This window comes from Notechis scutatus, chromosome 2 (genome assembly GCF_049901735.1).
Source record: "Notechis scutatus isolate UNSWTSFEM ecotype Mainland chromosome 2, rNotScu1.2, whole genome shotgun sequence".
Taxonomy (NCBI): domain Eukaryota; kingdom Metazoa; phylum Chordata; class Lepidosauria; order Squamata; family Elapidae; genus Notechis; species Notechis scutatus.
Genome location: NC_142010.1, coordinates 197,127,756 through 197,141,580, shown reverse-complemented (window position 1 = coordinate 197,141,580; position 13,825 = coordinate 197,127,756). Strand labels below are relative to the sequence as shown.

The window sequence follows — 13,825 nt, the reverse complement described above, 5'->3', positions numbered from 1 at the left end:
TTTTTCAAAAGTATTGCATCAATGGATACTTCCATTAAAATTAAGTGGTTCATTAGGTGAGATCACAACCAACCGATAAAAGTAGTTCACAGGTAGAATCCAAGGAAACCCACAGAGGGGGGATCCTTCCTCACATGTGGCGGCAATAGAGTCATTGAGCTCAGGCAGGTGGGGTGTAATGAGCGATATCCCACTGTAGTCCATCCCATTCATCCATATTCCAGAATCACTTTTTTCCAAGTGACCATCCAGGCTATGAAATCTTCTGTTTAAATGCTGGAAAAATGACAAGACAAGAAGCTGCTAAGACTTTGCCAACTGTCTGTGAGGCAGATACTAAAATAGCTCACTGGGGCAAAGGGTGTCTCCTTTCTTTAGGAACATCTGGGTGACTTCTCAAATACGCAATATGAGTGTTAAATCTAACTGTGCTTGTTGCACTAGACATTGTTCTTTCTATACTTCTGGAAACCCACAAAGTTGATTGCATGATAGTCAACAGCATACTAATCAGATGTTGCGAGTCATGAAAAAAGAGTTATGATCACAGCTTGGACTTCAGAAGCTGATACTATTAAGAAAGCAAGGAAAGATCGGAGAGGAAGTTACTGAGTGAGCGAGTAGGGTGATTATCCAATTTATAAGCAGTAATAGCACACTCTGGACAACAGCATGCCCACTCAAGGTTCAAATGTAATTTTGCAGAAATGGCTGCTGATGTAATCTGCTCAGAGTTGCCTTAAACAAGATGCTCAGCAAATAAATATGATAATCTGCCTATGTGACAAACCACAATAATCAAAATTATCTGCTGTGATTTACCTGCCCCAATGACATGGCAAATCAAGCAAGTGACACAAATCACCACAAAATTCTGATCCCTTTTCACAGTAATAACAATTTTCACAGAATAATATATTTGTTAATCTTCTATCCTCAGTTCCTAAAACAGTGTTTAACATATTTTATATTACATTCTGCAATATATACAGAATGTACAGAATGGTGAAATGTTCATTTATCACATTGTTAGGAATATGCCTTTTCAATCCAAAAAGTTGCTACTGAAACTAGTTTATGAATTTAAATTACTTTAAATTCAACAAAGAACTAATTCAAATGTACAAAAGATTTTAAGGCTATATTAGGAAGTAAATAACGTGAACTACATGATTGACATTCCCAAATTAAATTCTTTGTTTTAAATGTCTACGTACATAGGGTTGTAGTTTTATGTGTTTGTATGTGAATCACTTTACAAGGTTTGCTTTAAAGGGAGTTAACAGGCAGTATGTATTCAACCTGTGCTAAAAGGTATACTATTAGGAAACCACACTTTTATTTATTTAACAGATCTGACTTGACAAGCTCTTTTATGCCACCCATTTGAACCCATTTTACCTTGGTTGTACTGAACATCTAACCAGCCAGCAAATGTGGGGAAATGCCTAATATTTCTGTAGGTTGATTTAAGTATTAGTTCTGATCTGCAGGATGCCTCCATTTCCATTTGTACTTAATCAAATCAAATCATTTACAGGTACTCCTCAACTTACACCCATTTGCTTAACAATAGCTTGAATTCATGTTGGCCTCCAAAAAAGTAACAATGTAAATTTGAATTTATTACCACTGTCCCAATCCTATGGTCACATGGTCATAATTTGGGCATTTGGCAATTAGGTTGCATTTACAATTGGTTACAATGTCCTGAGGTCACATTCACATGATCACAATTTGTGACCTCTTTTTTTTGCCAGTTTTCGGCAAAAACTGACATTGGTTAAGCTGTATTTGCATTTATAATCATGTGATTTAAATGAAAATGAAAATTCCAATCCCAATAGTGGTTGTAATTCCAGGAGTAGCTGTAGTTTGCTATCTACCATGTGCAAGTTTAATATGTTGCAAAAACCAATGTTGCTACAGTCAGAGTTACCTTGAGATCTTATCTTGCCAAAAGGATGTTAGTAAATGATAAACATAAAAGTGACAACACAACAGAGTATAAGTTTGTGTATCAATGTTACCATCTTTATAAGGAGGGAGTTTTTCTGCATATGAAATGAAATCTTCTATCCAATATTAGAGCCATAATACCGTAACATAATTGCTGGATGAAATGTATTGTTTATTAACCTGACTAGGTATTTCAAAAGCTGCTTTGAAGTGTGCGTTGGTATGTTCCAGTTGTACACTTCTGAGAGTTTATGATATTCTGTTTTCTATCAAGGATCCTTTGCTTAAGCACTGCCATCACCTGATCATGTCCCAAGAGCATGAGGGTCCCCTTGAAAAATCCAGTTTCATATAATTATTTGTCAATTTTCAGGAAGAATCATATTTATCAATTAATGTTAACTATGCCAAACATGAAGTTGTAAATGAACTATATTTAGTGAGTACTTGAACATACAAGTGATGTCCTATTTCAGGTTTTGTAAGTTTTGCCTCCAACCTCAGGGCAACCTTGGGCACCTATTTTGCCATTTGGATTAGTTTTCTTGGGGATTTTGACTGTACCCTTTCCAAACCCTGATACTATATTCCTGGATTTAATGGGATAATGCGTTGGTTTCAAAAGGTTTGATGAAAGTGTCAAAAGGTTTGAAGATACAGACACCTCTGAAGATAAAGAACAAGAATTTCTGCTAAATTCCTCTGGGCCATTTCCATTTCACATGAGGAGCAGCTTGTAAATTGACAACTGTGGCTGTGTGAAATAGAGCTCTCCCCAAAATCAATCAACGTGGCTAGAGATCTGTGATAATAAGATGTTTGGATTATCTTTTCTTATTTATATTAGGAACCAAGTTGCTAAGACACCCTCTTATATTAAACCATGAAATAATTGGGAGGCAGCAGAATCAGTGCAGATTTCTCTCTGATTCCTCTTTCCCAATTCCAGGGATGACATGATCCAAAGACTGAGGTAAGATGGCATATCGAAGAGAGCAAGATAAACACATCTGAAACGAAGGTTGATGAAAATAAAACACACATATTAATTTAAAGCCACTGGATTTAAGGCAAAGTACTCATCCTTTTAAAGGAGTGTCTTAAAAAAACCCAATCCAATTAAAAAACAATTTTAAAAATGAATCATACGTTTCCTTGCAAATTCAGAAACATGTTTTACCTGAATAAGCATTCGCTTAGGCCTTGGATCTGCCAAATCTGAACTGAAAGGGAAGAAGGTTCCACTGCAAACAAGGATGAATGTGACTATGAAAATGGTTGTCAAAGATATTAAGGTCACCTTTGTGCTTCTTGACAGATAAATAAAGCTGAGCTAGGGAAAAAAAGAGAAATAAAAGAAAGCGATTACTTTTACTGAATTATTTCTAGAAAACAAGTGTGTCAAGCAAACTGAAATGCTGAACGTGTTAAAACAAACCATTTTATTTCTTTAAAACCTATCTTCCAAAATCCATCTGCAATGTTTCTTGTAGCACAGGCATTTGATTTTGCGCTTCCCTTGACTGAGAGATGGAAGAAAAAAGCCAAGTACACATTTCCTATTGTTCTACAAAACATGCCTTTATGAACATCAAAGTTTAAAGAAACAAAAAGGTTTAGTCTTTAAAGCTGCAGTGATATCTTTAAATTCTCAGAAGTGATGGCGGTGAGGTTAGGAAAATTTCCCAAAATTTAGTACTCTTGCACGCACTAAATAAGCTGCAAAAATCTATTGATCAATTAAGAGGGAAGACATAATTAGCAACAAAAAGGGCACAAAACTTTATTTTCTATTATAGAATTTTGATTTATTTCTATTTCCAAGCCTATTCCATAGATTGTGAACTGCACTAGCTGCCCTACCCAAATGAAAATTCACAAAAGGTAGAGGACATGGTGAAGAATGAGAGCTGTAAATGGTTATTTGAAACTGCAGGATGTGGTCACCACAGAATGGAAAATCATCCATTTTAAGCCACAGGATACAGTTAAATGTCTCACAATTCTTGAGCTTGATTTCCCTGTATTCTTCCAGGTTTTTTCCCCTTTTAGTTTTTGTGAGAATAAGGGGAAGACAATACCCAGTTGGATGCAAAAGGCATGCTAACACAGTGCTCTCATTCAACCCAGGGGGAATTGTACCTCATCCGACAAACCAGTCTAGACCAAATTATTTTTAATGACTAAAAAAGAATTGAGCACAGCACAGGTTTTGCCCAATTTCAAAATTTTGCCATGGGAAATTTCTAACTAGGTATTGTATAGAAGAAAGACCTTAATTGGGCATTTGCAGATTCAATTGATAAAGTACACAGTCCACTCATAGACATGCTTACTGAAAAAGTAAGATTGCTTGAGAGTATCAGAAGGAGGTGGCTAGAATAAGAAGGCAAGGGTGGGATTCAAAAATCCCAGCAACCGGTTCGCTGCCCAGTGGCCATGGTGGTGGGCGTGGCTTACCGGAACTTCTGGTAGGGCCGTTTTTCACCTTCCCGAGGGTCCAGAGGTTTCCTTCAGGCTTCTGGGAGGGTGAAAATGGCCTCCTCCAGGCTCTGGAGGCCCTCTGGAAGCTGGAAATAGACCCCTTTCCAGACTTCCAGAAGGGCCGTTTCCCCCCTCCCAAAGCCTCCGTGCAGACCCTGCACTTACCTGCATCAAAAATGGGCCCCGTGGAGACTCCTGGGAGGTGTGGGGCGGGGTGGGTGGGGCCAGCTGGTTAGTTCAAATACCGGTTCGGTGAACCAGATGCAAATTTAACATCCAGTTCGCCCGAATTGGTAGAAACCCATCCCTGATAGAAGGGGAATATTGCCTATCTATCTATGTCTTCTCCATTGTGTACACAGAAGATAGCAAGGTATGTACTTCAAAATCATCCCAGATAGCCCCCATTAATTACAATTCTGCTTGCAGTAAAAAATAAAGAAATCCTTTTTTGATTGTATTTGCTCCTTCACAGCAAAATTTTTCATGCCGATGGTGCCTTCTTTCTTCAGGAGAGAATACTGACAGACATGGTGCTTAAATATAGTTCAAAAGTTATTAAATGAGTTCAAGTCCATAGAATTCAAGCTTTTAAAATTATCTTACCAAATAGGAAGACAGAATTATGCACACTACAACGATAAAAATGCCCATGACTACATCAGGTGGAGCTTCAGAACCACTGCGCCCCATGATGGGAACTAGCATTTCAAATACAAGCCGGATGAGATACATTGAATACAGATATGGAATAAACATTCCCAGGAGATAAACTGTTACAAATTTCACTGTAGCACCTGTAACAGAGACAAAAATGGATTATAATGTAGAAGTTGTAGCTATTGACTTTTTACTGTCTGCCCCACTCAGAACATTCTAGAAGTTATCTGGTACAGTATTATGTAAATATAATTCTGTCTGAAGGCAATTGTTGTGTTTTTCTTACAAAGCAGGTAAGATGACTTAACAGATTAAACCATGGCTTAAAAAGCAGGCGAACCAGATTTTCCGACAATATGCATCATCACAGCTCTATTTAAAAAGTGGATATGCCATCAAGTCTTCAGCTCCCCTTCATGCTTATTCAAGAAAGGGAACAATGGAACAAGTTTAGAAGTGCAAGCTGAGAAGGAAGTGGAGAAAGAAATTACAGCTACTAAGAGGTTCTTTATTTCTGATTGAGGTTCTTTATTTCTGATTGATAAATAAGAAAGTGTTGTGACTCCGGGATTTGAATCTGCTCCGTTAGCAGATGTGAGCTCGAGTGAAGAGGATCTGGCACTGAGATTTGAACCTGCATTATTAAGTGATTTTGAAGGTAGCCAGGATGAGGAAGTGGACTTAGCTATGAGAGACGAACCTAATTTATTGGAGGTGTCGGAGTCCTCTCCCTCCCCCGAATCTCCCTCTCTGATTACGCAGCAGCCGGTAACAGATAATCAGGAAAACGTGCGAGAGGTTTCAAGTGAAGAGGAGAACTTTGAGGGATCCTGGCTTGACGTGAGAAATAGACAGAGATTGAGACGTCAATCTCAATTGGGAAAGAAGCGTCAAGCCAGTGATTAATTAATGAGACTAACACACCCCCTTAGGGGATAAAAGGAAACAGATTGGCTTGAGAAATTTGCCAGAAGCAAAGTGTCTTGTTAGAGCGAAAGTACTGTGAAGATTATCTGAGGCATTGTGATTTATAGGCACTTCAGGATTGCCAAACAGATTTCAGAACTACTGCTGAGGACTGGAAAAACCTCAGCCGTTATCTTTGTTGGGGTTTGTTTTTGGTTGCTTATATTTTTGGAACTTTAGTATTTTGATTGCTCACCTGTGGATACAGGTGAGACATAACAAGAAGGGATTTGATAATTGATGGTACGAATTTGGTATAGTGTTTCAGCATAGCATGAACTGTTCTTTTGGCCAGAACAGAAGGCTTTATAAAAAGCCCATGAAACAAATTTATGCATTTCTCTACATACTGTTTCCTAGTACACTGAGTTGAGTGGAACTTACTTTCAGGGAAAATGAAACAAACATTGAGAGCCACATTGGAGTCTCAACAACAGCAAAATGCAAGTAAATTGGAAAAGATATGTATCACTTACAACATCACTCAATAAATGATGTGCAATGAACACGTTTGTTTTTGCTTCCAATTAAAAACCAAGTTAGAGGGGATATGTATGGTGGTGTTTAGTATAGGTTAGCTATTTCACATGCACATTTTAACAACTGATTTGAATAAGCTGTGATGACCAAGCATGACCAAACTGACCTTTAGAAAGTAACACATACTCTTTTAAACCATGTTTGAGAACTACTTATGAATAATTCATTCAATTTTCTTCAATACAAAATACCTTTTACGAATTTTAAAAGAATGAGCAGGAGGTCTGCACATTGATGCCTAAGCCCACATACTTTAAAAGGGATAAACAAGAATTGTGCAATACCAATGTTCAAAATTGGTAGATTTGCTTCCTTCCTTTTTTAATTTGAGTTTTTCCCCCTTTTTTTCTTTCCAACTTCCTATTTCTTCTCCCTATGCAGAAGGTTGCCAAAAAAAGGAATAGAGTACTCTTGTCTGACATGTGAACTACATGAAATGAAATTACATCAGGGTCTGATGCCCTACAGCACATGTAAAGTCCCTAGTACCTCCTTATTGCCTGGGAATACTCTGGAGTAGCTGACGCCAAAATTGTTTTGCCATTTTAGAGTTTTCTAGGGAGTAAATGTGACAATGAATACTATAAACCTTGTCTAAAATTTATAGCATCTTATGTATCTTATACCATCTTATTTAAATAAAATGGCCAAAACTGGGTTAATAATTCCCATGGGTTGGGAGGTTTTTAAGAACAAAATAGATGCCGTAAGTGTCCCAAAAGAGGCTGAAAATACCAGACTGAAGACATCACACTATCATCACCATTTACAACTCAGAGCTCTCAGAGGCTATAAAAATATAGCCTCGTCTATAAAGATGCCCATCCCTGCCTTACCAAAACCTATGGGGATAAGTCTTGTTGACATACCTTTTTCTTTCAATTCCTTATAGGTCATTAGTTTTGTGAGGAGTGGAAAAGCTACCCATATTGCACAAAGATATGCAGAGGAAATTCCTCGGTAAGTAAGCAGAACCCCTGAAATAGACCAAAGTGCAAGTAGAACATCAAAGAAGAGTTCTCCTAGGAATTGTTCATTTGCATGCTGGGAAAAGAAAAACAAAATAAAAATGTCAATCCTCTTTGATATAAATTTGAAGACAATGCATCAGGCATTTTAAGAGCTGAAAACTGCTTCTTAATACACAATATATAGGAAGTTCCACTTCCTGTAGAAACAGGAGCTGTCTCAACCACAAATTGTCTACTACTTCTGATTACACAAGGGATGCAAAAAGGAAACCTTTGAAAAAACAAGTATAAAAAGGAATTTAGGTGAACACAGAACGACAGCTTTCCAAAATCTTATCACATTTTTGAACAAGTATGGATGTACTAGAAGTTTAAAGCAGCTATTTTAAACTTTCATTTATTAAGAAAGGATCAGCATCATCCTGTCAAAGACCACAATTTTATCTCTGGATTCTGATAGCGCAACTTTGAGAAGGCCAAAGGGAGATCAAAATGATCTGGGATTCACATGTAGCCTGAGAACTGCCTACGTTCTGTGTTATAATGAAGTTCACTTGGAAATTTTGCCTGGCTAAGGAATTTAGAGGAAACGTCAAAACATTTAATCAACAAGGACCAAATAGGAGAAAGTTGGGATAGACTCCTGCCTAGAGAAGAGTTTTACTGAGCTAGGCAGTCTGACAGAGGTCTTTATATTTATGGAAGGAAAATAATCATTGCTAAATTCAATCATGTAATAAAACATAATAGTACTTACTTTATAATAAAATTTCTCGGCTAATGTATGCACAAAAATCAGTGTAGCCAGAGCTGCAGATCCATAGAGGAAATAGGAGACATAGTAGTGGGTATACCAGCAAAGAGATTGTCCAATAAGAGAAATAAACACTGCCACAAGAAGGATGCCAATTAAGGTGACAAGGAAACCAAGCACTATGAAGCCTAAAGCAATGGCAAATTCCTTCAGATAATTAATTGCTGAAAAAAAGGGAAAAGATATTAAAGATATTAAAATCAGAGACATACCATATTATTTCTTTTAGGAGGACTAAAGGAATAAGATGTGGTTCCTGGTAAAATAAAAATGGCAACAAAAACCATAAAGTTTTTTCCTTTCATAACTGAGTTGCAAATTATTGCTCTACATATTTCACCTTTTTATATTCTAGTCACAATATTTCTGATTTGGCTTTTACTCTTTTATGGAAGAAACTGCTTCTACACAGTATACAGGTTGTGTCTTATTAAAATCAGCAGAAAATTTTGCTTGGTCCCATGGCCCTCAACTCAAACTGTTTTTCACTTACTCTCTAAGATGTGTTTCTACCGATTACCTTTTCTTCTAGAGTCTAGACCAAGAAGAATTTCATACCCCACCAGAAACATCATATCAAGGTTATGAGAGGACAAAGGCAATAATCATAATAGGCCAATGTATTTATGTATTACTAATTTGGGCAAGTTATGTCCCCAACTAATTTTGGATACAAACAGAAGCTCAGTTTGTTAGTCTTCAGATCCTACATTCCTGTGTAGGATCTGCAGACTAACAAATTGAACTTATGTGCAGTACCACTACCCTTGCTCCAGCCTGTTTCAGAAATTCAGGCAATCCTAAATTCAATCGTATTCATGCTAAATAACTGACGGAAAATGCATAAAGGCTCAGTTGATGCAAGGAACATATTATCAAAGCTGAAATGTCTCTGTTTCTTTTTCATGGGTTTCCCAAACATTGTTCTTACTTTTATATAGCTTTTCCTGTCTACAGTCTGCAGTCTAAAATTTTAAAGTAGCTTCTTTCCAGTGGAAGAAATAGAAACAGAAAACGAAATTATAAATCTCTGGGAAATGTATACAGTAAATTGTGATATGGGTTAATGGAAGAAAGCATGATTTGAAGGAATAAGGTTTGAAGAGGGGTTGTGAGTCCATCTTAGGATCCTCTGATCCCTTGCACCAAAACCAGGGCTTCCCTACCAGCAACCGGTTCCCTCTGTCTTTTCCAAGATCTTGGATAAAGCCACCACTCACAACCAGCTGGATTCTTCACAGCATTTCTTGGGTGGAACTCAATGGCCTTTAGATCTTCGCCATCTAACTTCCAGAGAAGCTACTTCTGGATTGTTCTTCTCTTCTCCCCAAACATGAACCAACACTTGCTATGTAGGGGTGGGCTCACAAAAACCTGTTTGAAGAGGCTACTGGCATGCCAACCAGCACTCTCTTAAGTGATAAGCATGTCCATTCCCAACATGATATCATGCAAAAGACCCTTGACCCCACCCCCCCTTTCACATGGCAGTGATTTTCAGGCCCACACTCAAGTCCTTTAATGGGGATTTCTCCTTGTGTTCCCAAGGATGCTTTGGGTTGCTGAGCCAGCATAGAAGTGTTCTTCATCCTACCTGGTACCATGGCCTGGTACCATTGTCTAATTAGCTGTTTGTACTTTGTTAATTAGTCATGCCTTGCTTCCAGGATCACTTTTTCCACATATGATTTGTCCTCTTTAGGGATAGGGTTAGGAGCTTATGAAATTCTGGAATGTCTGCCTCTAAGATTGACCACGAAGTGCTGGAGAATTGCCACCTTCACATCACCATAACCTCTGTTATGTATATGTAAATAACGTAGTTGGGTTGACAATATATAAACTACAAATATATATGTTTGTAGCTTTAAGGAAAAAATACTGTAATGTATTATGCTGTGTTCTGGTTGGTTTATGCTACAAGTTGCCATAAGAGGGAGATATAGATCATGGTTTAATTCTCTTTTTCTTTTTCACTGATGATCTCTCTTGATACCGATACTGACTTACCCTGTTTATTTTGATATTCTCTTGATATTGAAGGTTATTTGTTGTATTATGGTTTGATATTTGTCTGCTGTAAAAGACATGGAACCGGAAAGAAGACTTTATAACTAGATGTAAGAAGACTTTATAACTGGATATTCTCCTCCTTGTTGCATCGAGAGCCCAGGATGGGTTGACTCCTTCCTATGATGTCATTTAGCTAAGTCTGTACTAAGATATAAAAGCCAGCCCCTGGGAGAGACCCCAGCTTTTGACTCAGCTACTTTCAGTCAATAGCTGTGTCTCTGAAAACGTTCTGTTAGATAGCCATCTGAACACAGTTACTCCTCTCGTTCAGAGTGTGAAGAGGGCGAGATTTTTGACCAAAATCTTTCAGAGGAAGAGGATTCTCGCCCAGAGCAGACATCCTCTGCGTTGGTCTTCAAACCTACTCTCTTCAGGCCATTACTCAGCAAGGCTTTGGTCACTGCCAAGCTGTCCCCGGAGGAAGTGGCTCCTGAGCCACAAGGAAATCCCTCTAGCCAAGGGGACTCGCTCTTCTCCAAGCCTGTACTACATGCAGAGGTTTTGCCTTCTCCCATTTTGTTCCTGGACATGGTCAAGGAACAGTGCGCTTCCCCTTCGGCAGGTCCTCACCCATCTTCTCTGGATAATCGTTTCTACAATGTCAGCGCAGCTCTGGACAATGCCCTGGCAGTGCCTTCTGTTGACATTCCAGTTCTGGCCTCGTTCTCATCTTCTGGCACTCCCACGGAACCAGAAGATACCTTGAAACCGGATTATAAACGTTCCGAACAGACCCTCGAGTGCAATCACCAGGCTGCTGCATGGGCTGTTCGGGCTTCAATGGCAGCATCCTTTTTCACGAGGGCATCCATACAGTGGCTGCGCCAACTCCAGAATAGATTGCCTGCTTCTGACCTTTGGTCTCACCAAGACCTTAATAAGATTATCAAAACTGCAGAATTCACTGCGGATGCCACTCTCAATTCCACCAAATTTGCATCCAAGGCCATGGCATCTTCTATAGCAGCAAGAAGACTTTTATGGCTCCGAAATTGGCAGGTGGAGTCATGCCAAAAATGGAAGCTGGCTTCAGTTCCATTTGCAGGCGATAAGCTTTTTGGTGATGCTCTGGAACCTTATCTCATTGAAACTAGAGATAAATGTAAAATTCTCTCTTCCTCTGGGAAGAAAGCCGACTATCGCTCTGCTCCTTATCGCCCTCCTGCCTTTCGAGCTGAGACCTCATCTCGCTTCCTCCGCTTTCAGAGGCCGTACTCTCAACGCCAAGACCAACATGCGGAAGCATATGATAGGCAACAACCTTCTACTGGTAAACGGCCCTTTCGGGGGGGAGGGGGTCGTTCCTTCCGCCGCTCTAAGTAAACCCTTGTTCTCCCCAACCATCGGAGGTCGCCTAGCCTTCTTTGCCTCCAAATCGGAGGAGTCAACGACGGACGCCTGAGTGCTCAGCACTATTAGGTCAGGGTTACAATTGGACTTCCTAACGCCACCCCCAGAAATTTTTTTGATCTGTCCTGTCTCTCAGGACATTTCAAGGCAAGCCCTCATGAATCAGGCCATTCAGCACCTTCTTGAAATCAGGGCTATTCAACCTGTTCCTCCCTCTCAACAGGGACCTGGGCTTTACTCTCGCCTTTTCATCGTTCCCAAAGCCTCGGGTGGGTGGCAAGCCATCCTTGATCTAAAATTTCTCAACCAATTTGTAAAATACAGGCGATTTAAAATGCAGACTCTGCATTCTATTTTAGAGAGCGTTCGGGAGGGCGACCTCCTCTCTTCCATTGATCTCATGGAGGCTTACCTCCACACCCCAATTTGGCCTCATCATCGCCAGTTTCTCCATTTCTGTTATCAGAATACCCATTACCAGTATCGAGCACTTCTCTTCGGCCTCTCATCGGTTCCAAGGGTCTTCACAAAGGTTCTGGCAGCATTGGTGGCATCTCTGCATTCTGTTCCAGTGAGGATCCAATGCTATTTGGACAACATTTGATTCTGTCCTCTTCCATCCATGCAGCCCATCGGGATCTGCAAATTACTGTCATATCTCCAGAGCCATGGATTTTTCATCAACACCAAAAAGAGCCAGCTCTCTCCCACAACCAAACTGCAACACTTGGGAGCAGTCATCAATACCACGTCGTGCCAGGTTTTCCTGTCCCCAGCTCGTGGAAAGAGCCTTGCAGAAATCATCAGCCAGATCCAGCAACATCAAACTGTCCCCCTGTCGCTGCTGTCCAAACTTCTGGGGAAGATGGTCTCCTGTACTGGCATTGTCCCATGGGCTAGGCTCCAATCCCGCCCCCTGCAATGGTTCCTGCTTCCCTACCAATGAGTAGGAACCAGCCACTCATCCATCAAGGTCCCGCTCCCACCACAAATCCAGAGATCTCTCAATTGGTGGTGTTCCCCATCTATCTGGAGGGGACTCCTGTTCAGAGACCCAGACAGGCTAGTGATAACCAGTTGGGGTTCCCATACGCAGGGCCAGATAGCTCAGGGCGTTTGGTCCAGATCAGAGCAGATCCTTCCCATAAATTGGCTAGAACTCAGAGCCATTTTTCTGGCTCTCAAGCATTTCAGGCAATCAGTGACCGGCTCTCATGTTCTAGTCCTTACGGACAACATGGCCGCAAAGGCTGATGTCAACCGGCAAGGGGGGACGAGGTCCAAAGCCCTCATAAGAGAGGCTCTACGGTTGGGGTTATGGGCAGAGAAACACCTGTTGTCGATCTCGGCGGACATCTCCGGGGTCGACAACTCCCGGGCCGACTGGCTCAGCAGGAGCCTAGTCAAACAGGCAGAATGGTCCATTCCTCCGTCTCTATTCAGGGATCTTTCCCTCAGATTCAGAACACTGGAGGTAGATCACTTCTCCACTCCTCAAAACGCCCAAGTCACCAGATTCTTCACCAGGTTTCCTTGCCAGGGAGCGGAGTGGACCAATGCTCTTTGGTGCAGATGGCCCAAGGGTTTCCTCTACGCCTTTCCCCCGCTTCCCATCATTCTGGCAGTAATTTGGAAGATGTTGGAGGAACGAGCGGAGCTCCTCCTCCTGGCACCCTATTGGCCAAGGAGGCCCTGGTTTGCAGACCTGGTCAACCTATCTGTGGCTTCTCTTTGGAGGATCCCAGCCCATCTAATCTCCCTTCACCAGGGGGCCCTGCTCCACCCAGAGCCCCAGTGGTTCAAGCTGACCATGTGGCATTTGAGCGGCAGCGGCTAGAGGAGGCTGATCTTCCAGAAAGGGTTATCCTCACTATCCTGGCATCTCGCACACCTTCTACAAGGCGCATCTATGATGTCACCTTTTCCCCGAAGGTGCCTCAGGGAGGGTCTTTCGCCTGCTTCAGCCCAGTTGGCAGAAGTTCTTAGCTTCCTTCAGCATGGGCTGGAG

At 40.8% G+C, this 13,825-nt stretch overlaps 1 protein-coding gene across 1 annotated transcript in view; it reads right to left on the bottom strand.

Moving 5' to 3' along the window:
• Positions 1–13,825, bottom strand: part of ERMP1 (endoplasmic reticulum metallopeptidase 1) — a 39,669-nt gene that overhangs the window by 6,079 nt on the left and 19,765 nt on the right. The window contains exons 8-12 of the mRNA XM_026675953.2: positions 8,338–8,558; positions 7,479–7,653; positions 5,050–5,240; positions 3,140–3,292; positions 74–276 (exon numbers count right to left, since the gene is read on the bottom strand). Coding sequence (XP_026531738.1) covers positions 74–276; positions 3,140–3,292; positions 5,050–5,240; positions 7,479–7,653; positions 8,338–8,558 — 943 coding nt within the window. The remainder of the gene's footprint in view (positions 1–73; positions 277–3,139; positions 3,293–5,049; positions 5,241–7,478; positions 7,654–8,337; positions 8,559–13,825) is intronic.